Source organism: Empidonax traillii, unplaced genomic scaffold (assembly GCF_003031625.1).
Source record: "Empidonax traillii isolate 1590-97213 ecotype Southwest subspecies unplaced genomic scaffold, ASM303162v1 scaffold17:size2698205, whole genome shotgun sequence".
Classification (NCBI taxonomy): Eukaryota; Metazoa; Chordata; class Aves; order Passeriformes; family Tyrannidae; genus Empidonax; species Empidonax traillii.
Window position 1 is genome coordinate 2552184 of NW_020955210.1, and position 27712 is coordinate 2579895.

At 38.1% G+C, this 27712-nt stretch overlaps 1 protein-coding gene across 1 annotated transcript in view; it reads right to left on the bottom strand.

Annotated features, from left to right (window-relative positions):
• JAZF1 (JAZF zinc finger 1) overlaps window positions 1-27712 on the bottom strand; it is a 187236-nt gene that overhangs the window by 61591 nt on the left and 97933 nt on the right. Inside the window, exon 2 of the mRNA XM_027896597.1 lies at window positions 25160-25232. Coding sequence (XP_027752398.1) covers window positions 25160-25232 — 73 coding nt within the window. The remainder of the gene's footprint in view (window positions 1-25159; window positions 25233-27712) is intronic.

Consider the following 27712-nt stretch of genomic DNA (forward strand, 5'->3'; position numbering starts at 1 on the left):
TTTTTTTTTTTTTTTTTTTTTTTTTTTTTTTTTTTTTTTTTTTTTGCAGGGCTGCACTTAATCTTTATTCTTCCATAATCAGTATTTATTGTGTGACCCTGACAGCTTGCTACTGCTGTGATAAATTATCTGACTCAAGTCAGATTAAAAATGCAACCCTGAATCCTAATTATCTTGGCAGATCCGCTTAGTAATAGCATTTCTTGTCAATTCTGGAATCACAGCATGGGTGTCAACTGCAACAAACGGTCAGGCCCCTCTCTGAAGCAGGCTCCCCAGAACGCTTTCTTATCTGCCATATGTAAATCTCAGATGCTCTGTACCCTTGGTGACCTTTTATTAGCAAACTGACAAAATGATAAAGCTAGTCATGGTAAAACTCCCACCACTACACAATTATCCGCTACGGTTCCAGTCCGTGGGCGATCAACAAGACATTGTTAATTGTGATGCATTTCATTGACTTCCCCTGCTAACAGAGCCTACAGGTCACCCAAACCGATAGGGTTAGGCATTTATTTCACATCAGAAAGGGATGGCAATATAATTCTGACCCACAGGAGAGTTTCCATCTTTGGGTTTTCCTTGTCAGTATGAAGCCTGTCATTTGTTTTTAAAAAGACTTATGAAACAATTGATATATATTTATATATATATACATATAAAATTTATTTTTAAAAAAAGCATTGAGAAAGAACAGTCTGCTTCAAGAACTTACATAACTCAGGTATTTCCCACGAAATAGCATCAATCAGACTGAAACCACAGAGAACTTCCTCTCACTGCCTTATTATACTGCAAACCTTAATCAGAACTGAAATCCTTCAGGTAAGAACTGGATTCACACTCCAGGACACTCATCCTTGTCAACTTCTTGAGGCAGGTAAATAGAACACAGGTAAATACTAAAAGCATGAAAACCAATTATTCTATCACCCCCAAAGACTACCTGATAGAATTAAGATTCTGCAAACTTCTGTCTGTGTATGCAGGTATTTTGTAAATAAATACAGTTCAATCTCAAGAACCATCCTGCAAATTAATGACATCTTGCAGTGCCTCCACTAAAATGTTATACACACATAAGGTTAACAAGTAAGGTAGAGGATCAAGTTGAAAATTGTTCAGCACAGCTCAGTCCTCCTGCTCCCTCAGAGCTTTCCAGGGACCCCTACACCAGAATATCATCCAAGAAGTTTACAACACACCCTGCTATGTTGCACTAGAGATTTAAAATTGGGAAAGTCTGCTCTGATTCTGGCACTAGTCACTCCATTCCAGCTACCTTCTGGCTGGCTCGAACTGATAAAAGCATCAGGCTCTGCAGGACATAGTATGAGTCAAAACCCTGTCATTTAAGAAGCTAATGCATATTTGCTTTGTAATGCAGTTTATTTCTGAAAGCACAACTTGGCTGCTAAAATTACTTAGGATTTTCTCAATTGCACGCAATGAGATATTTGGAGAGTGCACACAGAGCTACAACTCCTGCAGTCTTGTTACCAATGATATGGCTGTTTAAACAGTATGAGAAAGAACTAAACTATGGCAATGCGTTGCATTTTGAGAAGATATTCTTGTGTGACTCTGACAACTGGCACTCCCATGTCATCAGATCCTGCAAAAGAGGTGTGTGCACCATGGAGAAGGAAGACTAAAAAAAAATATTCAGTCTAATCAATTCACAATATTCACTACTCTGAACTGAATAAAATTTGTATCTTCTTGAAGAAAGTGAAAGATTGATGAATTATCTAAACTGATTTCAAAGTGAACGATAAAGAGGGAAACTGTGATATCTTTTTTTACCCTAAACAGAAGTGAGAGAAGGAGAAAACTTACAGGGTAGACAGGAAACCTATGAAACACACGAGAAAAAAAGATCCAAAAGGTGGATACTGAGTACTTCAATCAAGATGTGGACTTCAGAAAACCCTGTACACAAATAAAGCCTTTTGCCACATTTTTGAGCACAGTCATATTTGTAATGGTGATTGTGTCTCATCTCTGCAACTGTGTGCTCTGTCTGGATTTCTCTTTCCTTTTTTAATTTTGAGCCTACAAACCACTTACAGTACCAGCAATTCCAGGATTAAAGGCCATAATGGACTGACAACCAACATTCATACTCATGAAGCAAAATTAAAATACCGCCCAGTCTTGCACATTATTTTATAGTTAAGTTCCTCATTCAGTTAAATGATTCCAAATGCTGTGAAACAAGTCTATATTACTATATATGAAAATCTTGTGACGATTCTGTCAGTTTATAAATCAAGAAGATGGAACAGATTCAGATGTCTATATCAAGTTGCATAACATTCTTCCAATAATATATCCTCTGAAACAGTCCCATAGCAGAGAGGAATATTTGGTTCAGACGTGATGGTTCCAAACAGTTTGCAATTCCAGCTGCAATCAGAATGAAATAACTCCAAAAATTTTGAAAAAAAAAAAGTTTTGAAAGAAGGTATTTCAGCATGGCACTGTTTCTCCTTTCATAAGTGGAACAAACCTGATTTTTGTGCCAATAGCATGTCAAACTAGTACAGTAAATATTGAAATCGAGTTTTTCACAGACTGCACATGGCCTTATTTTCTTTCAGGCTGCACTTAACCTTTAGAGATCATCCTTTAAAAGTACTCTCTGTTTCCCTGTAAAGAAAATGTTCTTGATTGCTCTTAAATAGTTGTCTAATTGCTTCCTTTGCCGAACTACCAGTTGTTTGCTGTAGCTGTCAGAGGCATGCAAGCACAACCATTTGAAACAGGTGAAGCTGAATACCGGCTGGGGGATTTACACCATTTTGCCTTCTGACTTAAACACAGAATTTCCCTTTGTTCTTTGCTGCAGCACTACTACTAAAATTCCATACTCTCCAGTAGAGCTGACCCAAGAATATTAGATACTATCAAGCCATCCGATATGAAAGAAATATAAAAGTAATGTAACTGTTAATTGATGTTACATCAATCTAGAAGCAAAGCGCCACAGTTCAGACTAAATATACTACGCTGTTTCCACTTGCATTTACACACATTTCAAAAAAATAATGAAAATTATTTTCCTTCACATCCATACACAGCTAAGAGAAAAATTTGTGCAGCAAACTGTAGTTGCATCAATTAAAATACTTCTACCGTCAGGCTACGCTCAAATAAGGTTTCAATTTGTACTCCCTTAAATATGAGATTACTGTAACCATGTTTGGCATCCAGAAGTGCAGATCTGTCCCGAAAATATCATGCTGTTCCCCTCGCTGCTTGATTTATTTTTCACATACAATATACTGCATACATCCAACACGGTTTGTATTCCACCAAATGCATCTCAGGCAACAAAATCTACAGTGCCGGCTCTGCAGGATGGGTTCTTCATTTAGACTTCAACCCTATTAGCACAGCGCCACTGGCTCTCTAATACAGCATCTGTGCTTTTACACAAGAAGCAGAGAAGGGAGGGGGATTCCTCAGCTGCAGAAGGGAAAACCAAAAGAGCCAGTACTGAAGGAAGGCAGTCCTTTCTGGTTTACTGCTTCCTTTCCCCTCAGTAGCACAGTGCATATATAAAAGTTTGCCTTTGACCCAGCTCCTCCCATGCTGCTGTAAGACCACACACCCTCGCCTGTAGCCTGTGGATCTGTTGTATAGAATCACACTTCTGCCAAGGGATGGAGTGGCTACATACCACAGGGAAAAAAAAAGTTTTATAGCAAAATGCTGCATTTGTTAAGCTCACATGCCTGGGAGAACATATGGCTCTTAATCCTTCGTGTTTTTTTAAACTATTAGTGATATACTTATTAAAATACTTGGTGGTTGTATCTGTAATTGAGACAAATTTCACTGAAGACATATGCTGATTAGGTTACTTGAGCTGCTCTTACAGCAAACTCTCAGTGGCACACTACCAAAGAACATTCCTCACGTGAACTTGGGTTATTTGGCAACCAAAAATGTGATGGCTGATACTTCTGGTGTTTAACAGCCATCCATCCATGATAGACAACTAGTCATCTACACCTGTCTAAGCTCCCTATTTTTTTGTTGTTTTGTTATTAACTACAGCACTGATACTACACATCAGCAGCAAGTAGTGTCTTAGGAAACGCTACCTCCTGGTGATGGAAAGGAAGCATCTTAGCCCTGGGCAAGAGGCAACATTCTTATCCTTTCAAAGAAAATAACCAGAGCCCTACAGCACCTACCTCCAGCTCTCACAGTCTTTATGGATGCTAAGTACAGGCCATCATCGTTAGAATAACAGGAAGGCACTGAATTTCTCTCACTGACCACTTATAAAGCCACAGCTTTCCTTTCACAGTGCTCTGCTGTTGGCAGCATTTCCCCGGAGATCTGGAAAAAGCCACAGCTGATGGAGTCCTTCTGCAGCAGCGCCAGAACTTGGGTACTTTCAATAAATCTCTCAAGTACTCCCACACAGTCCTAACCTTGGCTTTTGCTAAAGGGTCACTGCAAGTTCTTGTACCTGTGACAGAATAATCCTCTCCTGAGGTACAAGCTGTGGAACTGGATGAACAGCAGCTCTTCCAAAAAGTACCTGGCGATTCTGGTGGTCAAGGAGCAGGAAACAAGCGAGTAGTACATCATGGCAGCAATGAAGGTTAGTCACGGCCTGTGTCACATTTAGTACAATGGCAGGCAGCAGGTCAACCGAAGCCACTACACCCATCTACACAGCACTCACGAAGAGAGATCTGAAAGAGTATGTCCATATCTATAACCCCCCAACAGAGGGAAAGCAATAGATGGGAGCCAGGTCAGCAGGGAGGCACTAAAATGGTCAAGGTTGGACCATGGTGAGCAAGTTGGTGAAAAAGCTGAGCAAGTTGGCTGATTTTGTCTCTCCTCAGAGGTGTGTGCACATTAAAAGGGCAGAAGTCAAGGGATAACATTTCAATTCTATATAAAGAAAAAAGGTTTCACATGTGCACCTTGCAAAAGGCTGCCCAAAGAGACAAGATCCTTAATCAACCTCATCCAACTTTGAGGTTAATCCTACTTGGGGCCAGGGGCTGAATGACAAAACCTCTTGGGATCCTTTCCAATCTAAATTATTCAGTGTCTACAAGAGGGCAGATACACAACCTTCCCTAGAAGAAAAATATTGTCTTAGCATCTCCCTCCCAATAACAACATTTATTTAGATTATTTATGTATTCAATGATGGATCTTATCTTAAAACCAAGTTATTAAAACTCAGGTGCCTGAAATACAAATCTATGACTAAAGAATAGTCCTGGAAAAATTACTTTAAAACCTCCACTGTATTCTTCATTTTATGTCAAGAGCCCCAGCTTCCTGCAAAGGTTTGTGCAATAGGATTACCCAGGCTCTATCAATTACTCTATCAAAACAGAGCTCCTCTTTGATGTTAAGTACTTTGAGATCCCCATATGGAAGGCAAAAGAAGTTTATCTCCCTCTGCTGCATGCAAACTGTTGCCTAGTGAGAGACTAGTGTACATTATTTTCATAGCACTGTACTCCTCCTCTGTGGTTTCACTATGTGACATTTTCATTCATTCCAATATAAAGCTAGTTTTAGAGTACTCGAAGTTGTAACACACAGACACATTAATCACCAGCCTAATACATGTCCTGTGTAGTAGCTTTATTATCTTTTCAAAGCAGAGCTGTAAAAACAGAGAAACTGTGATCTTTTATGCTATCCTTTAATAAAGTTACTTTAAAATGCTATAAAAATGGTTTCAGTTTTTTTTTTCCAAGCTACAGTTTAATGCAACTAACTCTTGTACATCCAAAACAGTAAAGTCTGAATAAGTAGTTTTAAAAGTCCCTGTGGACTTGTAATCTACCAAGAGTGAAGAACTCCAACCACTAGAGACAGAAATGGGAAGGAATCCTGAGTTTCAAGTTACAGAACATGCCTGTTCTTTTGTCATTCTGACGGGGTACCGCCTTGCAAAGTATTCTCTCTTCTCTGATAAATTTTAAATGTCTATTCCTGTATGCCAATATTTACATATTTAGGGCAAGGGTGGACTGTGTTTTTTCCCCCCTCTTCTTCAGGCTCAGTGTCAGCCTACCTCCTCATCCACTTAAATCAGTGAGTATTTTACACTTATCAAGACTGTATGTAACATAGCCTTGGTAGACTTGTGTCCTCTGTCAGGCAAGGTATGAAATGGACCAGCCATTGAGGGCAAGCCTCCTGTCCTCTATGAAGGCAAACAGTGGGAACTTGAACAGCAGAACACCTTGGACTTCACAGAGGGAATGTGCTTCCAGCAATACAGGTTGACACCATTGCCTTTTCTCCCTGCTCTTTCTTCTGCAGTCGAATGAGGATAGATCCACACATTTCTGGCTTCAGAAATATCATTTTTCAAAGCTTCAGCTCAGATTGGAACAAAGCGTTATAAAGATCTGTAATAAGAACAGAAATTGATAGCAGGCTTCAAATATGGTCTGGCCATGACATGACACTGTTTGTCTTGGTCTCCTCTAGTGGTGACAACACACACTGATTGAAGAGAAAATAGTATATTTGAGCTATGTGCAACTTTTACACCTACGCCTTGGGCAAGCTAGCACTTCTGGACAGAAATCTGCAACAACTGTGCAATTCCCCTGGTGGGAAACACAGTTGCAATCATTGCATGAACTGAAGTAAGGCTTAAAGAGAAAGTTTTTCTAAATGAATAGAGATGATTCATTGGCTTAAACCCAGTACTATTGCAACAGACTTTTACCAATCCAGCAGGAAAACCACTCCTCAGCTCTGTATGAAACAACCACCCACTCACTCCACGTGTTGCAGGGTAGGGCTCTGGACAGCACACTGTGGGCTTTGTGTGGCCATTAACCCAAAGCAGGAGATACTTCTGCCATTTTCTTAAGACTCTCAAAATTTCTCAGCTTTTTATCCCAGTGAAAACTAAAATTAGAACAGTGACTCACAGAATAAAACTTGCACCTCATCAAGTACTATTTTAAATCAATGGCGTTTTCTCTCAATATCCAGAAATTTCACCCTAAGCTCAAGAAGCTTCCTTCAAAAGGTTCAAAAAGAAACGACAGCCTTTTGCAGTAACTTTTGGTTTGGACTAAACCAGGGTCTTCGTAAGAAACTTCTGTAGGTGAAAAACATTTATAATCTTTCTCATGGAAGACAAGGACACACATCACTCTAAAGCAGCTGTACCTCTGACAAGGCCCTTGGGCCTGAATTAACCACATGGAAGTATTTTGAGACAGATGTGATCAGCACCCTAGCACTGCCTGTGACTAAACACACCTAAATAGTGGCCAAATAGAGAGAGCGACTGTTTCCTTAGGGTACCCCACTATACAGAGCGAGTGTTCCTCTGAAATCACCAAGGAGCTAAGGCTGTTAGGCATTTTCTGGAAGGCAGTAGTTTTCATGTTACTACCAGTCATGAGGCAGATCTCCCTATCCCACTCCTTCTCTGCTTCCCCTCCTCATTTTTTTTTCCCCCTTCCCTTTTTATTTTTTTTTTAATTTTTTTTAAGATCAGAGCTATTCTGAACTTTTGTAAATGAAAACCATTTATCAAAACAGGGACAAATTTTACCTCATACTTTATTGAACCTTTTAACTGGCGGGAAAAAGATGAATTTGTTCACTTTTATTTTTACATCTGGTAAAAAGTATGGAATTCAGGTATTCTGTGCCAAGTTTTGACAAGAAATGATTTTTTCACATCCAAGTAATAGATGACTAGGGAAATGGAGTGGCTTAAAATGCAAATGTGAGGATATTATTGCTGTTATTGGGATATTTACAAGAATAGTGTGGCACTATTTTAGAATCAGTAATGTCTAATCTTTTAAAACTACTGTAACAAAAATAGAACTAGAGTAAAACCAAGCATTAAAAAGTAAATTCCCATAATGTTTTAGTTTGTTTTGTCTGAAAATTTATTTGAAGTCTGGAAATGCCTGGTGCACATATTCAGTATTTTATAACATAATTTGTTGAACAAGAATGGCAGTATTTTAACATGGTAAAACAATTTCATAATTAAAGCACTGCCTGCTTCATCAGTAGTAAAGAGCTCATGGAAAAATATCTAATCTTTATAGGGCAGAGATTCAAAATTTAACTGCCGAGAACAAACGAAAAGTCTAATTCCTTTTTTTTGCTGCTTTAGTGGTAGCATGTGGTGATAGCAAGGTATTAGCATAAGCCAGAACTTGCTCCTACTTTTCTTTCCAGGCATGTAGCAAATATCTGATGGCTATGCAAATTTCACCCAAAGCAAAGTTGTCCCAGCTGGCAAGCCATACATTAAAAGGTAAATTACACAAAGCTGAGGCCATCTGGACTGAAATACTCTTCTGTCAATAGGATTTCAAGCTCTTATTCCACAGAATGGAGGGTGATATATTACGTGTGGGTAACGGTATTTGAGGTGTGGACTTTTTACCAAGCACTATTTTAAAAATCCTGAAATTAAAGGTAAGAATGGACTACAAATTATTTTGATATTTTCTTGGAATGTAATGTTTGAAGCTTGCATAGCCTAATTTTAATTGCATTGTACACATATCATGCATTCAAGTTCATAACCGCCTATTTTCTGACATTTTCATTGACAATGTTACATGACTGCCAAGCACAAAGAATTTGAAATTTGAAAAAGTCTCCCAGCATCTACCTATTCACAAAGCTGCCAGCACCACATGTTTCAGGCTTTTACTAGAAAGCAGCCCTTAACAGAACACCTTGATAGTTTTGTTTCTTGTTTGGTTAAAGCAAACCAAAGCAGAAGACACATATAGCAAAATGAACAGTTGAGGGCAGAAAAGCTAACCAAACCTTTCTAAACCACAGCAGAATGCAGAAAATTTCTGCATTTAATTCACATTAAATTGCCCATCTTGTCCAGTCTTGAAAAACTAATCTCTATGTTATGTATTATGGAATTTAAAGTAACATCTGTGTCATTGAAATTAAATTAACATACTTCTATTTGATTAGCTTATTAACTGTAATTCTCAATATGCTGTAGGAACAGACACCAACTAGAGAGATGCAGCTGACACCACCACCTGTCTGATATAAAGTACTTTTTATCATAGACATGGAGGGATCTGTCAGCAGTCAGCCAAATCATCAGACAGATTAGGAAGTGACACAGTGGCAGAAAAATGACTTGCCTCAGATCTCAAAGCAGATAATTGATGGGATGGGGAACAGAACCCGTGCACTTTGGCTTACAGCTTCATACCTTCACTAATGGCTTCTCAAAAAATCAAATGATGCAAGGAAAGAGCAGTTTGTAACTTGTGCTACATTTAACAGAGACAGTATTAGAGGAAAAATATGTTTCAGTATCTTACATGCTAGTGGGAATATTTATTATACTCACCCCCTAATTTCCATAGAAAACATCCCCCACTTCATCCCCACAAGGATCTGAAAGTGTACGTTCATCTTCATCTGGCTACTGTCATTAATTTTCTCTTTAGTAACACTGATTGAAATAGCCTTCAATAAAAGAGGCACAACAAAAGGGATTTCAAGTAAAATACCTCCCTTTCTCCACAGCTTACCTGGCAGTGTTTGAAAAATACCTATGCTAGGTCTCAAAGATATGGTGCATGATCAGGGGTAAAGAATGAATATGGCCTTGTAGACTCCACTCTCACTCTTCTTTCCTACCTGGTGAGATCCTATGCTCCTCTTCATAGCAATGAGTCTTTGATATCCTATCACCACCTATTAACCTACATGACACCTCTTAAATCACATAGCATTGCACCAAATCAAATCTAAGTAATCAGCTCTGTCACTATTGTTTCAATGCACTGAGAACTAGAAATGCTCTGAAAAAAAAACCACCACAGAGGCAGAGTTTGAGCTGAATAAATTACATTTTCCCAGGAAAGCAGGAGGGAATAAAACCCCAGTACAAATACGCAGTAGGAGTTACAAGACTAACGGCAGCCAGTTCTTACAGCTTTGAGCTGCTTTGGCTGAATTGCTCCTCAGGGACTACCTGGTTTTGTTCTCCTCAAAGCTGCATCACAGACATAATAATGAAAATGCTACTTTCTGTGAACGGTTGCTGGTTTTAGGCAAGTAAATGCTAATGTAATTACCTAGCCAAGTCTTCAGCATCTGTCACTTGAAAACTGGGGTTATACTTCAGATACTGTGGACTAATTGTTGAAAGTTAGCAGAAAACTTTTGGCTACAAATGGAATCAGCACACAGACCCATCTGAAGACCCACTGTTCAAGACCTCAGATACTCATCCCTTTGGGTACTTTGGCTTCCATTGGACCCACAGTCCCAATTTCTGTGGCAAGCTACACAGAGTTTGCTTGCTTCGTCTGCAGCACACACTATCTCCAGGAAGACAGGAGAGAGTGCCAAAGAGACATAAGTAGAAGATTTAATTTGTGAGGTTTCTTGGATATCTGGCTGATCGTTCTTATTATAAGTTCCTCCTAAAACTTTTTCTACCTTATGCTGTTCTTTATTACTCCCACTGATCCAAAGCCAGCACTATACCAAGGCACTTAATTTCTCACAGATATTTAGTGAATTCTCCAAGGACAAACCAGTAGTTCTGGGAAGTACTGTGAGAAATGTCAGAGTGCCAAACACAAGGCTGTAGAGAGTTTTCCATCACATGATATGGACAGAAAACAAATTGCCTATGACCAGAAAAAATAATGGAAACCTGCTTTCTCCAAACTCTTATGTGCCAAGGCTACTCCAGAGCTGCACTGCCAGACAGCATTTAGCACCTGAGTCCTTTCCCTCAGTGCCCAGAGCATTCACTTGGTTTCCTTTGCCCAGCCAATGACTTATTAGATGAAGATTAGATTAATTTATCTAACTTTTCAGACCTCTACCCTACTGCTAAGCTTAGCAAAAAAATGGCCAGCAGGTTCCACAACTCTGAGTGGCAGGAAAGGTGGAATTTCAGAAACCAGGCTTCCTACATATGGTTTGGGAGATCGCTTTTTATTTATTATTGAATTTTCTTTTGCCAAATATATTTTCATATACTTTGGAACTAAACCTAAAGTTCAGCAGCTTCAAGTGCTAGCTAATTTGATTTTAGCATTGATACCAGAGAAACAAGAACGGAACTGTTAGTTTGTGGCATTACCGCAGAAGAATGATACCAAGTCCTAGATACCTAAACATGCATCCATCAAAGTTCTCCTGTGACACAGTGATCACAAGGGAGAGCTGCAAGCATCTATATCAGCAAGTATCTTCTGAGGATGAGGAAACAAAGCTTTCAAGTGACCCTCAGCAGCAAGATGATTTTATTTACCAGAGATAATTCAAAATAGAAAGCATTTCTTTTATATCTACTCACTAGGATCCAGAAATAACCCTTCAATGAGAAATTTAGTGTCTCCCTTCTCTGTCAAAATCAGATACTGACCTAAACTTATCACACTGAAGAACCCTTCCCGGACTCAGTTTTTGTATCCTGTCTTTTGAATTCTCCTTTCTTGATATGTTTTAGTCATCCCATAACTCAGCTGATCCAGTTCTTTATTTTCCTCAAATACTCATATCCTACAATTTAAATTTTCCTCTCAGTTTTCCTGGACTAAAAGAAATTCTCCACAAAAACTCTGCTATTTGTACCCACAAGGGGAAGCCATCCTCACCCTTGCTCATTGGCTGTTCCTTGTCCTCTCTTCTGTCAACAAAAAACTCTCCTTGTATGAACAGTCCAATCCTGACACTTGTACTGTAGCCCAATAATGACTAAGTCGGAGCTTCTCACGTGCGATGGGAGCTCCTGCCTTTCCTCTTCATGCTATTGGAAACACAAAAGTCTCTTGCATTCTGTCACATTCCTACTGGATGACACTGTCAAACCACTCACTGCACTTGACTTTTTAAATGACTTGACAAGGGCATCAGTTTACCTTCATGGAAGTTTGAGCAGGCAATGACCAGCTTTTACTGAAGTCACCAGTACTGTGAAGCGACTGAGGGCTGAAACCATATGAAACCAATACATTTCTTGTGGTTCTTTCAATGCACAGTAAGTGAGTGCAGATTGGCTGCAAATTCAACCCAGACTTACAAACCTCAGCAAATGTTCCTGTGAACTTGATCCAGCCTTCAGGTTTGTTTCATCCAGTTTCAGGTTTCATCGCGAAAGTTTCACTGTGCCCCAATAAATGATGCCTCAAACAAAATGAGGACACCAGCAAAAATGAAGAACTCTTCAGATAGCAATGTTTTAGTTTTATACCATATGTGAGAACATGCACTGACAAGCAGTATGCATACAATTACTGCTCTTGCAAATCAAAAATTGTTCATGGTAATGGACTTCTACTTTATTATAATTTCTGCCAAGAAACTATTTTCAAGAAATGTGGATGGAGTATCTCTGCGCCATAGTTGTTCTCTTTCCCCGTTTATGTTCATAATAATTTATGAAGAATCTAAGCCATTTCATCTCAACACGTGTGCAAATCCCCAGCATGCTTTTTAGACACTCAGGATGTGAAATAATTAAGCCCAAGCTTTACTGAAGCAGTATTTTCTATCTGCATATAACACTGCTGAGGTAGCAATGGGAAAGGAAAAATAATAATGAGGAAACTGAACATCTTTTATGGATCACATGAATACAAAGCCAAAACGCACTTAATTGCCTAGCTCATTGAACATGTGACATCTTTTCCCATAAAGCTTTTACTACTCGCAATGTTTCCTCACTTCTCAATCATATTAAACCAATAATTAAAATAAAAAATTGCCTAGACTTACTATACCTTTGGGAAGGCACGTAGGTTGTTATTTTATACTGCATATCATGTAAGCAAAATCTTTTTAAATTTTGTAGGCTGAAATAAAAATCGAACTCTGTGTTACATTCAGCTTTGGGAATGATTTAATCCCTGCATGAAAATATTGTTAAAGAAGAAATAAGCTTCATAATATTAATGGTCCATTCCAATGGGAAGATAGTCAACTCTGATATCTCATAAGCAACATGCTGCTGAGATGACTGCAGTTAATCTTCATTCATGCGCATGTGATTTGTAAAAGAAGTCAATCAGAAACCATGACAGGTAGTTTCCTAGAACAGATCCCAAGTCAGTGTACCATTCCAGTCAAGGGCTGTTACTGGACTGACTAAATCCACACTAACTGGAAGAGATGCCAGCTGGTTTCCAGTAGAGCAGCGGTGTCGTCTACAGTCTCCAGCCATGCTGGGCTGAGTTATGCTGTTCTAACTGAACCAGATGGGTAAAATCAAAACTACCAGTAACATTTCACAGGCCCTTAAAACGCATGATGCAAACGATCAATTATGTGTACAGGACCTTGGGTGCCAATAAGAATAAATGAGGTTGCACTACATGGAGCATTAAAGAAAAATTAGGTGTTCGTTACCTATTGATAAAGCACAAAGAAGAATATATTAATTTTATAAACTGCACTACAGATTTCTGCAACCCCATTTTCCAGCTTTCTACATCAAACTGTGAACAACAACAAGATAGGGCAATCTCTGGGAGCATAATGACTAAGAACTGTGCAAAAGAAACCAGTACAAAAATATATAAAAAAATTGAGGAAATATGTTTTACATGGGAAAATTAATGGGAACAGGAAAACTAAGTATACCCCTGTGTGTTCTTGAAAGCCCCAACAAAATGTAAATTTTACTGTATATCAGATGATGAGAATTACATTAAGCAAGAGGTATTTTTCCATTATTGCAAATAGTAACACTCTTGGTTTTCTTCCTATTGAAGAGCTGCTATATAGCACTTCCAGGCACTTTGCTGTGTAGCAAATTCAGGGTATTTCTACAATCTCAATATAGGTAACAGATAGTATTTCTGCAGTTGGTCAGATCCCAAAGATCACATTAAAGCATAACCGCAAGGTTTTAGTACTGGAAATATTCAGAACAGGCATTTATATCCAACCTCAGCACCAGTCCTGATAATCCTTTATATGGAGGACAGGAACTGTTCAGCTATCTCTTGCAAAAAGCATTGCCAGACTGACCTGGTTTAAACTGCTCAACAACTTTTGGTAAATACTGACATTTTAGAAATGGCGTGTGAGCAAATGAAATAAGAAACAGTAGAAAAGGAAGTCACACGTAAATGTATCGACTCACCTTGAATAGAGGGATGTTTGGGGTTGATTTTTTTAACCCTTTATTAAGCATGTTTCACACTGCAAGTTACTGATGTAAGGAAACTGCTTTCAACAAATAATCTAGTTTTATTGAAATTACTTCACATTGTGTGTAGCAGCAGTGGAACTCAGTACCACAAATTGTCCAGGGATGCACCACCACCCCAGGAGGTATGGATGAACTGGATGTTAAGACAAATGGTCCTGCTATCCACATTACAAAAGAAAATAATAAATTCAACCTACTTCTAGCTCAAGAGTTTTTGTGAAAAGTTACTGGTTCAAGGCACATGGTCAATCCCAAACGCTGATGGCAGCAAATGTGAAGTGTTACTTTTCAGCTTTGGAACAGCTCAACTTTTTTGCAACCACATCTGGAGTCCCTTCATCAGCCTGTAAGGAGGTACCAAAATTATATGCCCTCCTCAAGGCCAATAAACTGCTTGCACAGCCCAACCAGCAACAGAGAGGGCCAGAAGAGATAGTGGCCTGAAGAGGCTGAGGGCAGCAGGAAGAGCAAAAAAAACCCCACACCAAAAGCCCCAGATTCAATAATCTCAGTCTAACACCATTAAAAAAAGTCATTCCCTGTAGCCTACCACAGCAGCACATACCAAAGAAAAAGAAAGGTTGCACTATTAGAAGAGAGTTTAACATGAGCTGTCATGCAAATTTAGGATGATGAGATTAGGCTCGCCGCAGTACCTCTCCATGTCAGTATAGATGGTACTGCCAAGGTTGCAAAGCATGTACCACAACCACAACTACTTCCCTCTCTGTTGCAGCATCTTTCTCATACATTACAAAAACTACTCTAATTAGAAATTACTAGACATTAAAGTCATGCAAGGCAAACCTACAACAATTCCTCTATAAATCAAGGACAAATCAGCAGCGTCTACCACTGTGGACCAGCTACATCTATAGATGGAATTACTGCTGCAATTATTTCCATCTCTGCCTGGATCTTCCTATACCACTTGGGGAAAAATTTGTGCCTGATTTAAAAACATCAAAAACCTCAACAACAACAAGGAAGAAAGCATTTAGCAGTTCTCTGGAAAATATGAACAAATAATCCAGTGTCTGCAAAAGTGTATTGCTTTAGGGAAACCAAGACTCAGAAAGTACTAAATCAGCCTGACTAATTGTACTATAACTGAGCCAAATTAATTAAACAAAGCCTCCCTTCAATAGCATTTCTTTGCTGAGCCAAACAAGCTTTTTCACTGTTTCAGGCCACCTTAATCCAACATAGGTTGCTATACAATGTGTAATGTGTAACACACACAACAACTATTGTTAAAGTGCATTGAATTAAACTTTAGACTTTTAGAGGCCAAAGGTAAGCAAATGTCCACCGCTATTCACAAACACATTCCACATCTGTATATCAGAATTAGCCCATGTATGTGCACCAGTTTCAGAGTTTTGCTTCTACTTCATCATGCAAATTGTCACTTCTACAGCCTTGTAAATTCCCTTCACTTTCTGAGGTGTGGACAAGAAGTTTCAAAAAAATCCAAGGATGAGATCAGAGCAGTCTATTCTCTGTTTTTTCATTCATAAGAACAAAAAAAAAAAAAAAAAAAGGAAGCCCCATGGTTTTGCCTTCACTGATGAAAAATTATCTTCTGATTACATTTTGCCACACTTGGCAAAATTTAGTAAATAAAAAATTCACAGATGATGTGTCAGGGCTTCCTCCTCTCAGCACTATTATCTTAAACTTCGCAAGTTTATGAGAGCAGCTCTACAGGAAAATCAAAAGCGAAAGGCACCTTTTCTTCTTACTTGTGTTTAGATCATATTAAAAGTTCCATTACTATATAATACCTGTGCACAAGTAGGGCAGTCAAGCTTCACTAATTCCTTATCATAACATACACCCTCACTGCTCTCTTTCATGCTTAGGTTTCATATCCACTAGTTGCTTTCGGCTGATGTCAGTTTTAACCTTCATTTTGTTCTGCATTTCCACAGCATGAAGACTAGTTGGGATTCCAGCACACAACACATGACCCTTTCAGCTCTGTATTAAAGATGTTTAGAAGTGTCATAGACCAAGAAGAACCATTTTATGCAAGCATTTTGCTGATGGTTTCCAAAACTCACTTGCTGGCCTACCAAATGCACCACTGGCCTCAACAGGAATATAAGGGAGAGCCAACTCCATCAAGCTCTCCACCTGGTCTCCATTTCTTGGGACACTGGAGTATTGCAGAGGAAGTGGTGGGATAAGGAATGCATCTTTGCAGGATATCAAACTTTCTCTCTGGCTCAAAATCAAATTGAGAGGTCAACCCAACCGCAAAAGTATTTAATGAAAATTAAGGCTGAGGCTAACACTTTGGAGTAGATTTTATGTAGCGGAAGATGACATCAATGTTCTTTCCTCACGAGCCAAGTGCTCCAGCACTAAGAACATCGTCTCATCTGCACTTAATCTCTAGACTAGGTTACAGGCTGTCCTAAAGCATGACTTGGACAGCCTTGGTATGCAACCTCCAAAACGCAGCCCTACTTCTAAATGTCTGCAACAACACACAAAGACAAACTTTGTGCTGCAACTCTATTTTGCTACATGGCCTTTATGTTTATAGTTCCTGTCCCTCACTGAATACTACTAGCAAGACTTTGCAAATTATAAGTGAGAGCCCTTGCCTGGAATTGTTACATGCAAAAATGAGAATGAAGGAGAAGGGATGGAAATGTCAAGTGTCCACAGACACTTCAGGAATTATTCTAGGATGTACTTTGTTAAATGCTAATAAAAAAGTGCAATATTTATTACTGGAAGGAATCCAAGAATATGCAACATGCTAACATATCTAAAAGGTAATATAACAGAAAAAAAAGTAATACAATAATTTGCATTTTTAACTTCTAAATTTATTTGAAAATCTCATTTTAAGTCTTTCTGTAGATTAATCCTACACATGCTTTTTTTCAACAAATCTAAGTGGGCAACTTTACAATGAAATATTCTTTCTTTTTAAAAATCACATAAGGTCAATGACAAGTAAACTTTAGATTCATAAAGTTAGGCCACAGTCAATGAAAATTACCAGCACCTTGTCTGGACTGCCTTGGGATTCCAGGGATAGCAAGTCTGCCAATCTGCAAGTCATCACATATAGCTAAGATTGTCACTACAAGCTTTCAGCAAAATGCTGGACAGCAAGAACCTTTCCTAAAATGTTATCTACTCAGCCTGTAATTTTCTTCCGTGCATGTTAATGTTTTGTTGCTCTTGTTGATTTAAAGCAAAAAACTCTTATCAGGTTAGGAGGTAACTACCTGTATATGCCAGCCATTTTAACTCAGAAAACTAATGTACTTGAAAACTAATCACAAATGTAAGATTTTTCCACATACTTTACTCAGAAATCTAAGCATAATAGTTTCTACAAATTCTTTTTTCTGCAAGTAATCTGAAACTGGCACATCAATATGTTTTCCAAATAGCTCTGCAAATATGTTAAGTAACTGAAATATAACGAACATATGTTATTACCACAGTCTAATAAGAATTAGGATGTTATCGTGCTGTAATACACACAAATACATACAGAGAGCCTTGTTAGCCCACAGATCTGACAGCAAAATACCTGAAAACATTTTTTGTACAGCAAACACACAGTCCTTCTGAGGACAGTACTACTGCTTATGACCAAATTCAATCACAGAAACTAAATGCCCTTCTTTTTACAGCAAGAGAAACTTGAGTAATTTTTCCATACCCTTCCCAAAATGAAGTGACCTGTGCAAGAGACCTATGCTGGTCTCCAGAAAGCTGGGAATCGAAACAGAACTGGCCAAGACAAATAGTGCCAGAAAGACAAGATGATTTTTTCATCAATTTTGGTATGCCACATGGACAAAAGACGACGAAATACCAGTAGAGACAAGAATCCTGAAAATCTTGAGGATTTATACTGACAGCTTTAGTGTTTGCTAAGTAAACTACACACACGCAGAGGTGTGTACACACACACTTGCAAAGGAATGATGCAGCGCAATGCTTCTTTCCCTTGAGATTCATGAAATGAAAATTGTTCTGTTCCTGAGTCTCCCATATGAGCTTTACCAGAAGAAAGCTAATTCCCTCTCAGTTAAAAACAGAACATCAACGCCACAACTAAAACACATTCTTTCAGTGTCCTACATGTTTTAATTCACCATGTAATTTTTATTTCAAGGCATGGCATTAAGGCTTTTCCCTAAAATGCCAATCTACTTTTTGATCTTTACTGCTGACACAAAAAAAGAGAGCTGTACATCATATAAATCTTCAGCTTCACTTAGCTTGAAACTGATAAAAGGAGTAAGAGAAAACAAAGCCATCTGCATAAATCCTTCCCAACCAAAAGACATTCCCCTTTCCCTAACTATCATTCATTTCTGCACATCTTGTTTGAATTATCCTCTGAAGTTTGTCTTGTTCCATCTCCAGAACAAGTCAAGTAGCAGAGCATAAAGATATGGCTACATGAATAAAAACACATGATCTACTCGGTCACTGGAAACTCAAAAATAAGTTTAGACAGTAAAATATTATCTGGTAATGGACATGTTACTTTGATCCCTTTCTTTCTGTATCCTGTCACATGCATTCAATCCAAAAGCTACTGGAAGGATCAGCATGCACCTTCATTGTCATGAGAACCAACAATCTGAGGGAATCACTGCACTTTTACAAAGCTGTGATATTCAATTCATATAAGACAGTATCATGTTACAGGAAGGAAAAGTTAAATTTTAAGACAAAGGGCAAGAACTGTCTTACTAGGCACTATAAAATGTAGCAAGTCTGAACAGGTGGCCCAACAACAGTTTATCAAATTCACTGGCTCAGATGTTCCTGTGCAAAAAAACTGATCTCTAGTAGAATTCCTGAAATGAAAAAATCTTCCTTGTCTCTATCCTTCTGTTTCTGAATCATGATGTGAGATTAAAACCAGTGTATATTACACTAAAAAAAGTTTGGTTTTCTTTCAGTTACTTTTTTTTTATATTTTGCCTTTTTTCCCATTCAAAAGGTCAAATTAACTATTTTGAGATTAAAAATCAATTTCAAGGGGTTTTATATGCTTTATATATTTATTTGCAGCACGTCTCAATCTATCATGTACCACCAATGATACAACTTCAAGGTTGAAATCTCAGGCCTGAATTAATTACAAAGACTTGAAGTCTGATTTACTGCTTATCAGGTGAATGATGCACTGAATACTTGTTTTAGAGGAAGTTGCTCACTGTGTTAGAATTGTTTTATTTTGCACTTGCCTTCTGCAAAAGCATTTCTTATGAAAGTGAGCAAGGCAAAACAAATGTACTTCTCTCCAGCCTCATGACTTTGATTCCAAACTATGCCCCAACAGCCTTACAATGACAGTACATAGACATCAAGAGGCAAGGAGAAGAAATGTCAAGAAGAGAAACTATGTCCTACCCCAATCCAATCAACAGTCTTATGATTAAAAATAAAACACTCTTAAAGAATCAGAGAGGAGAAAAGTGAATCCTGGTCTTCCACACATTATTCAAGCAACTTAACGCACATGCTCTTAGGAAAAAGGAAGCAACAGGATTTGCAGTGCTGCTGAGAAAATGTTTTACAAAGCATTCTGATGGCACATTCAGTTTTTGGGTATGACCTCTGAGAGGCTAAGTCTTTCATTAGCTTCTTGTTGAACTACTGCTGATAGCTTACCCCAGGAAAATCTGTCAGAGCAGAACCACAGGAAAAGTGCGGTGTGTTGCAAAAGCTGTGGATGCTGCTAGGTAACTTTAGCACAAATCATTATACTTACTGAAAGCATGTTTGACTGTTGCAACTAAATGCATACACAGAACCAACTGTCAGAGAATAAACACACAGCATAATCCTAGTTATAAAGAACAAATATGAATAGAAGTGGTCAATGGCAAGAGTGAAACTCCTTTATAGAAAGGAGTAAGAACCACTTTAAATTTTGATTCAGCACTGAAAATAGTACCTAAAAAAAATAATTTAGGGCCAAGGAAATAATGGAGCAGCATCATGTGGCTTGGACGCCCTGTGAAGAAACCACACAGATGTAGTCAAAGGGTATTACTTTCAAATCCAAATTATTCTTCTAGTTACTGCTTTACTAACATAGTGAATACTAAACATACCACTACCTAAAGATTTGATACTGTTTCAAAATAACTTTCAAATGATCATTAAATCCTTTGGTGTTGGCTGTTAACCTTACTCCTGGAAAAAACAGGTAATAGCAGTAGAACCAGAATTAGTGAGCCGGACAAGGCACAGAGACAGTTTGCAGTGATTAGAACTTTACATGCAATTAATTTCTTTCACAAATGCGTATTCTCACAGAAATTACTGATTTTACTTCTCGTGGTACTGAAAAAGGAAGCAGAGTATGAAAATCTGTTCCTGAGAAGTCAATGACTTGAAATAAAAGGGAAGTGGGGGCAGAAGCCTGAAGCCTAGAGGATTTATAATGGTAAGAGTGAGGCAAAATCTTGCCAGTTAAAAATAAAATCTGGAGGGAGGAGTAAAAATGTTAGGACTGGTTGAGATGTGCAAGGATAATCCTGGGCTATTGACCCAAGAATGTCATCCAGTTTTGATCACAGGCTTCATTTATGCTCCTAGTTGTGCAGGAGAATAAACTTTATAGACATTCAACAGCCTTATTCAATAGATTGCCCATAGGCAACACCAAAAACACTCACACCAGTGTGCTCCAACTGCTTGCAAGATCGATGCCTAAAACATATTTTATTATATAACCTTTTTTCTATGACCTCAATTGTGAATAGAAAAACACTATTTAAAAGAACCTGGGATTAATTAAAAGTAATTAAAAAGTAATTAAAAGTAATTTAAAGTATTTTGGTAGATTTTAAAAAGTTTTAATATTACAACAGTCTTTATTTTCAACATTTCTCTAATATAGCCATTATGTGATTTGCAGCAGAAACAGTATATAATTAAGACAGCTTAGTTTCAGTTGTAGGTGCATTTTACTTTCTTTTTTTCCTCAACAGGATGAAAATTTTGTAGGCAAAGCAATTACTGCATCAAAGAAAAATATATTTCATAGAAACTGTATTAAATCCACAATTAATTGTTCTTTTTATGGTACATGTTCCCAATAACAGAAATTACTATAGCACTTCCCATCTTTCCTTCTCAGGGTGAAAGGAATTTACTCCAATAAATTATGCTTGCTTTCTATTTCTAGTAGTTACAATCTCAAAGTTGAAATACCTCCATTAAAACTTAATTGTAAGGAATTTTTCATTCACTAAGTTTTGGCATAAAATCTTTTTTATTTTGAACATTTTTTTAATATTTCTTTTTCAGATAAAGGAATTATTTGTATGCCTCTGTTGTCTTCTCACTTGTGCTAATAATGTTTTTGCCTTTTTTAAAAAAATCCAAACAACAGCTGCTTACATCACTAACAGGTAACCAGCAGTATGCATATTAAACAAACTTGCAAATATGAGAATACTGAGAAGTCTCTCTCCATTAGACTGCACAAGTCTAAAAGCCTCGACAGTATATGCTGCAGCAGCAGGTAATACAGCAACCTTGAGAGCCATCACCTCCAAAGACCAACTAACACACTTAGAGGCACAAACAACACTATGCAGGTTCCAATAAACACCAAGCAAAATTCAGAGCCATGTTCATTAACCTAAAGTTGTATATACTGCGTCTAAGTAGCAGTATCAGCAATATTAATCACTGCAGCTAACCACTGCATTTCAATGCAATACAACATAAAAAGGTGTCTTGACCCATCTACAAAGGAAATACCTCTAGAGACTAACTGGAGGATGTTGGCCCAAGTGCTCATTTGCAACTACTCCTGACAGATCACAGCCAGTATCCCATTCCTGTAGTAGCACCACTGAACTCCTTGCAGACAAACCTCTCCTATATTTATGGGACGGAAACAGATTAACTGCATCTGCTTTGGCTGTAGTGTGTCTTTTATTGATTCCAATTCTGACTTCTAAAGAACCAAACCAAAAGTAAGCAGGGAACGGTCATCAATACTGGGGACTCCATTAAGGCTACACTAAACTTCGTCTGAGAAAGGGATTTGTGGCAATTCAGTCAGTGTCTGATCCAAGTGTTTGATGTAGTGGCAACAAACCATTATGACCTATAATTTATATTTTGTCCACCAGTTTTAAAAGGAATGTTATCTGTCTACTTGAGGATCACACACTATGGAAGCTGCATCTGTGTGTAGTTACTGAAAACTGAAATGGCAGTAAATCTCCAGCAGAGAAAGAGATGGAGCCTTATAGAATCAGACATTCACAATCCAAAGGCTATCTCAGAACTCCAGAGCACATACAGTATTGCCACAATAATATGCCTCAGAAAACAACCAGGGTAAAAGGGAAATGGAAACAAGAACATGTTTCAAGCTGTAAACAGAGATTCCTGCACCCTTCCTTCTCTACTATCTATTTTACTGATATTTTATTCTCCCAGCTATCAAGTCAGGCAACCCAGATATACGTTTTGTTTTAGCTAATAATAGCCACCATACAGCAGGGCAATGGGCAGAGCATAAAGCACACCCACTTAATCTTTCTACCACAACATATATTTAGCGGACATCTTATCATACAATTTTGAAAGTCTCTGAGAATCAGAAGTCCCTATCTTCCCAGGCTCCACGAGACCGTATGGCCCACACAGAACATACTGAATGTAAACTTGCAGAGGAAGATCGTTTTAAGGTCTGTAACTCACAGCAGGAACTCAGTTAAGTTCAGTTCCACTTGGAAGCCATAAAAGCACGGGTTTAAAAAAAGTGCAGCAGTATCTGGTGTTTGATATCCAACAGTATGCAACATGTTTATGACATGTATTAAGCTACAAAATCTGGGTTCATAGCCTGGGACAACAAAGCAGAACTCAGCTCTGGCATATGTAGAGGGAAATAGAAAGGCATGTCTCGTAGTGTAATGGATATTGCTGCTCCCTCAAGAGCTTGAGTTGCATAGAGCAGGTGGTTCAATGAAAGATATCAGCACTTTGGAAAAAATTAAAATACAATTAGAAGAGCAATTAAATAGCAGCTGGTTTAAGTAAGAGTCAATTCAGATTGGCTTTTATACAAACAACACAACTCAGTTCTCCAGCATTATTTTTCAGAATTGAGAGACTAAGAAAATTTGGACAAAATACGTAGTAACTAAAACTGTCTCAGTCACAAAGAACTCAGTTTAAAGGGTAGTAAAACAATGAAATCTAGATGAAGTATCACTTTCAAACTACTTTAAAAGTATTCTGATTTCAAACTGGACAGTCAAGTCCCATGGTCAAGTCAGTGGTCTTAAAACAGCTTTTCCCTAATTTAAAAAGCCCCAAACTTTCCCCTCCCTCACATAAAGTAAAATAACCAGAGAAGCAAAAAGAGAATATGCCCTAGTTTATGATGGAAAGAGGGAAACATAGCAACATGCACGGCAGCATACCAAGCCTACATATTGGAAAAAAACCAACTTTGTACATTAAATGAGATAAACAGAACTGAGTGCTAAAAATGGTCATGGTTAATTTCAAAATATGCTTTAAAGGGTCAGACTGTCTCCAGGAAGAACAAGTAGGAAATAATGTCAGCACTGGCTACTCTTAATCATCATGGTCTCATGCAGTGGAGAAAATTTTGTCATTTCACCAAGTGAACACCACTTTTTACTTTCATACCTTAAAGTATGATTCCCCCACATAGCCACCAACATTCTTTCTCTACAGCAAATGTTATACAAAGTCAAATGTGGATTTGGTGTTTTCAAATGGGTGTTGGTTTTTGGTTTTGGTTTTCGGTTTTGGTTTTCCCGTTTTTAACACAAAGAATTAGAAAGAAATATTTTGCATTTATGACCCATGAGAGTTTGAATCAACTCAGTCTATCCTGAACTAAATTTTGGGTTAATATTCCAGGCTCATGAGTTTGTATCTCATCCTCTAGAGAGCAAAGATGAAAGAAAACTGCTGTTCCATGTATAAAAACCAATAATCCCATACAGACTATTTTCCTAGAAATGCATTTCCAAAATACAACTTTCTACCAAAACTGGAATTTTCAATCACAGTACACCCGATTAAAAAAAACAGTATGATGTAAAAAAAAGGCAAAATAATCTAGAATAGCAGCATGTTGATTTACCTAGAAGAGGAAAAAGGGCTTTAAATGAGGAATTATACATCTTGTACAGTGTTCATTTAGGACTGAAGACAGCTTGGCAAACATACTGAAAAAAGGCACTGCAACTGCATAACTCTCTTCCCAGAGAAAAAGTAATCTGAGCCACCTCCATAAAATCTTCTAAGCACTTGGGTGAGTAGGAAAATAATGAGCAGCTTCTCAGGCTGCTCTTTACCATAACACAGCCTGAGACACAAGAAGCCCTTCCATTCTTTCGTGCTGGAGTACTCTGGAGGTTTCAGTACTGCCCTCAGTCAATAACTGAAAAACTGAGGCTCTGTTACTTAGATAAATCCTTTAAAAAATGGTTTCATTTCTTAATTGTTTCATTTTAAGTTTTAGGTTACACAAGGCTGGTAAGCAAGATTTTTAAGGATATATATACTATGGTTGAAAAACTTCTGAAGTTCTGTGAAAAATAGGTAGATTTCACTTTTGACTGAAAAAAAAATTCTCCACTCACTTGTGTGAAGTACAATAAAACAGAAAACTAACTTGTTTTGCATGACATTTAGCTAAAACATAACAAGTTAAAACTTCATCCCTTAACTATTTGAGCTGCATAGCTGAAGGGCTGCTTCTGCCCTAAGCAAAAGTGATTAATTTTAATCCAACTGTTTTTCCAAAACAGGTGTTATAATAGTGTCATTTAACATGAAACAAAACAAGAGTGCATCCATAAGCACGCCATTTTGGCATAACATATATACACATATTGTGCAAGCCAAGTTCAGTTATACCTGAAAAGTAACTACACTTACCTGTTAATGTAACTTAGAGCAACATAGGTTGGCTGCTGAAGCTCTTGTTTCTCTAATACACGTGGGTCTGTATCTGGAATAAAAAAATACATACACTGAACTGAGCTTTCTGTATTTACATGGAAGCATATGGGACTGTATCCTGCAAAGTAACATAAGCAAAGACAAGAGATACAAAATAGCTCAATCCAGTTTATCCATATAGACTACTCTTAGCTCAACTCAATCATTCGCTCATTCATTCATAAATACAGCACTGCCTTACTTTACATAAGAATTTGAAACATCAACAGCGATGTAATTTCCAACTGTCACACAAGCTTTCTCAATCCCCCTCATAAATATTAGTTTTCACTGCTTTCCATGATTTATAGTGTTAAAAGGATCAAGCTTGCTCCTTTTTTAATGTAGCTGTTTCTAAATATGGTTGACACATTTTGAGATGTTTCAAAAGCAATTAAATCTCTTCTGATGGGCCTTGATATTTTTCTCTGAGTTTTGCTTTCTCTCTTTTCTACAGCTTATTTTCTGAAGCTCTCAATCAGAAAAGTCATACAAAAAATGCACTTGAAGCAAAATGCTTGCCAAGCAGAACACTGCCCACCAAAAGCCCTGAAGAAAACACATCCAAATTCCCTTGAGTGCTAACTTTCTCACTCAAATGAAACAATATGGTTTCAATCACTGTTTTCATTGTTCTTTGCAGTTAAGCTGTGCTTTTCTCTAACAAAGAAGGAGTCTTGGTTTAAATTTCTGAACCAAAGCCAAGGGAGTATGCCTGTAGTTTAGACAGTTTTTTCATACCAAAAAACAGGATTATACTGAGGTTTCAAATATAGCCTTGCCCTACATAGTAGACAGGCACCTTGAGGAGCTGAGCAAAAACAGTCTTCAAAAGTTCCCAATGGAAAGTGTGCATCACGCCTGTGCAGATTGCCGCATAGTCATTAACAAAATGTTTTATGCATTACTTTAAAAGCAATTCTGGGTGCAACTTCTGCATTTTAACTATCAAGAATAAAAAATGCCTTTACTAAATGGTTCCCCACAGCAGCACTGCTGCTATCCATCTTTTATTTCTGAGAATATCTACTTTGTGTTTTGTGGGGGCTGGGAAAGCAGGGTGGGGAGAGGAACTCCAAGTAAAACCCATATTTTGGATTGTTCTTGCTCTCTCCTACAATTTCAAGCGCTGTTAATGTTCAAAAACTCTTTATCTTGATAGCCACGTCAGTTTTACCTGATCAGTTGCTTTTAGTGGGTTTTCTGGGTTTTAAAACAAGATACAGTTATTTTGAAATCTGCCTCTGCTGCCCTGCCTTAAAGGAAGATTTTGAACTGAACTGAATGTGGACTGTGCGTGAGGGCTGGTGTATTTGTCACACCACTGCTGAAGCAGATAATGCTTTTATTCAGGGAGAAGGGAATCCCCTGTCCACCTCTCAAACCTCAGACTGATCCTATTCATTTTTTGTACATTTGCTCCCACACAGCTCAGGCTGCAGGATTTGCTAACATGCCTTTATCAATATGTCCCTAAGGAGATAAATAACTCTAAGAAAGTTCAGAGAAGAGGGATAAAAGCACAAGTGCCAATCTAACCAGCAACCCAAGTCCGTTATCCTTAAGAGGAGCAGACCTTGCTGGTGCCTGGCAAAATTCTTCAGTAATTGCCAACACACCATGCTGCATATTAAGCTAACCAAAGAGAGCAAAGCATCAGCTGTCTTCCATGCTACCTTTATAATTCACTTCTCTGAGGAAGTTAGGTTCACACAACACACAAAGATCTTTTGCTTGCTTGTGTTTCTTTAAAACCCACCATCAGTTAGTAGGCCAAGAATACAACTGCTGTCATTGTGAGCCCTCTTAGATTTACACCTTGGTAGTGCATGGCCTGCCATTAAACTGTCTTGATCCAGAATGTCTGCAGAGCATTAATCCCAGCCAGGACTATCTGAGAACTGCCTCAACCTAAGTTTAGGTATCTGTGGCTAAATGACTACGTCTTTGCTAATCCAGTTCTTAAATGGGATTAACCTCCACCTATAAACAACAGTTTCCGTGACTAAAGGAGACAAAGTTGGAGCTGGTTTACATCAGAGTGCTGCACATTATCTGTGGGAGAGGACCAGGAAAAGCTCTAATGGAGAGCCAACCACCCTTCCGCTGCTTGCCATAGCACCAGCTGAGGATGGAAATACAAAGACAAAAACCAAAAGCCCCATAACTTTCATAGGAGTGTGTTATCAAAGCACAGAGAAATTTGCCTGTTGGCACCCGGAGAAAACAGACTCCTGTCTCTTTGTAGGTGCTGCCTGACACACAAGAAATACACTGCACAGTCACCATTCAATCTTTCTATCCCTCCCCCCTTTAGGTATCAGACTTCACATGTAATTCAAGTCAATGTTGTTGTATGTCCCGATTGCACAAAAAAATCCAGGATGTGGTAAAAAAAACTTGCATGAATTTAGCACTCAGAATGCTTGACATGTTTTTATTCCTCTTGCAACCAGCTGCTGGGTTGTCAGTCATGAGGACGCTACATTC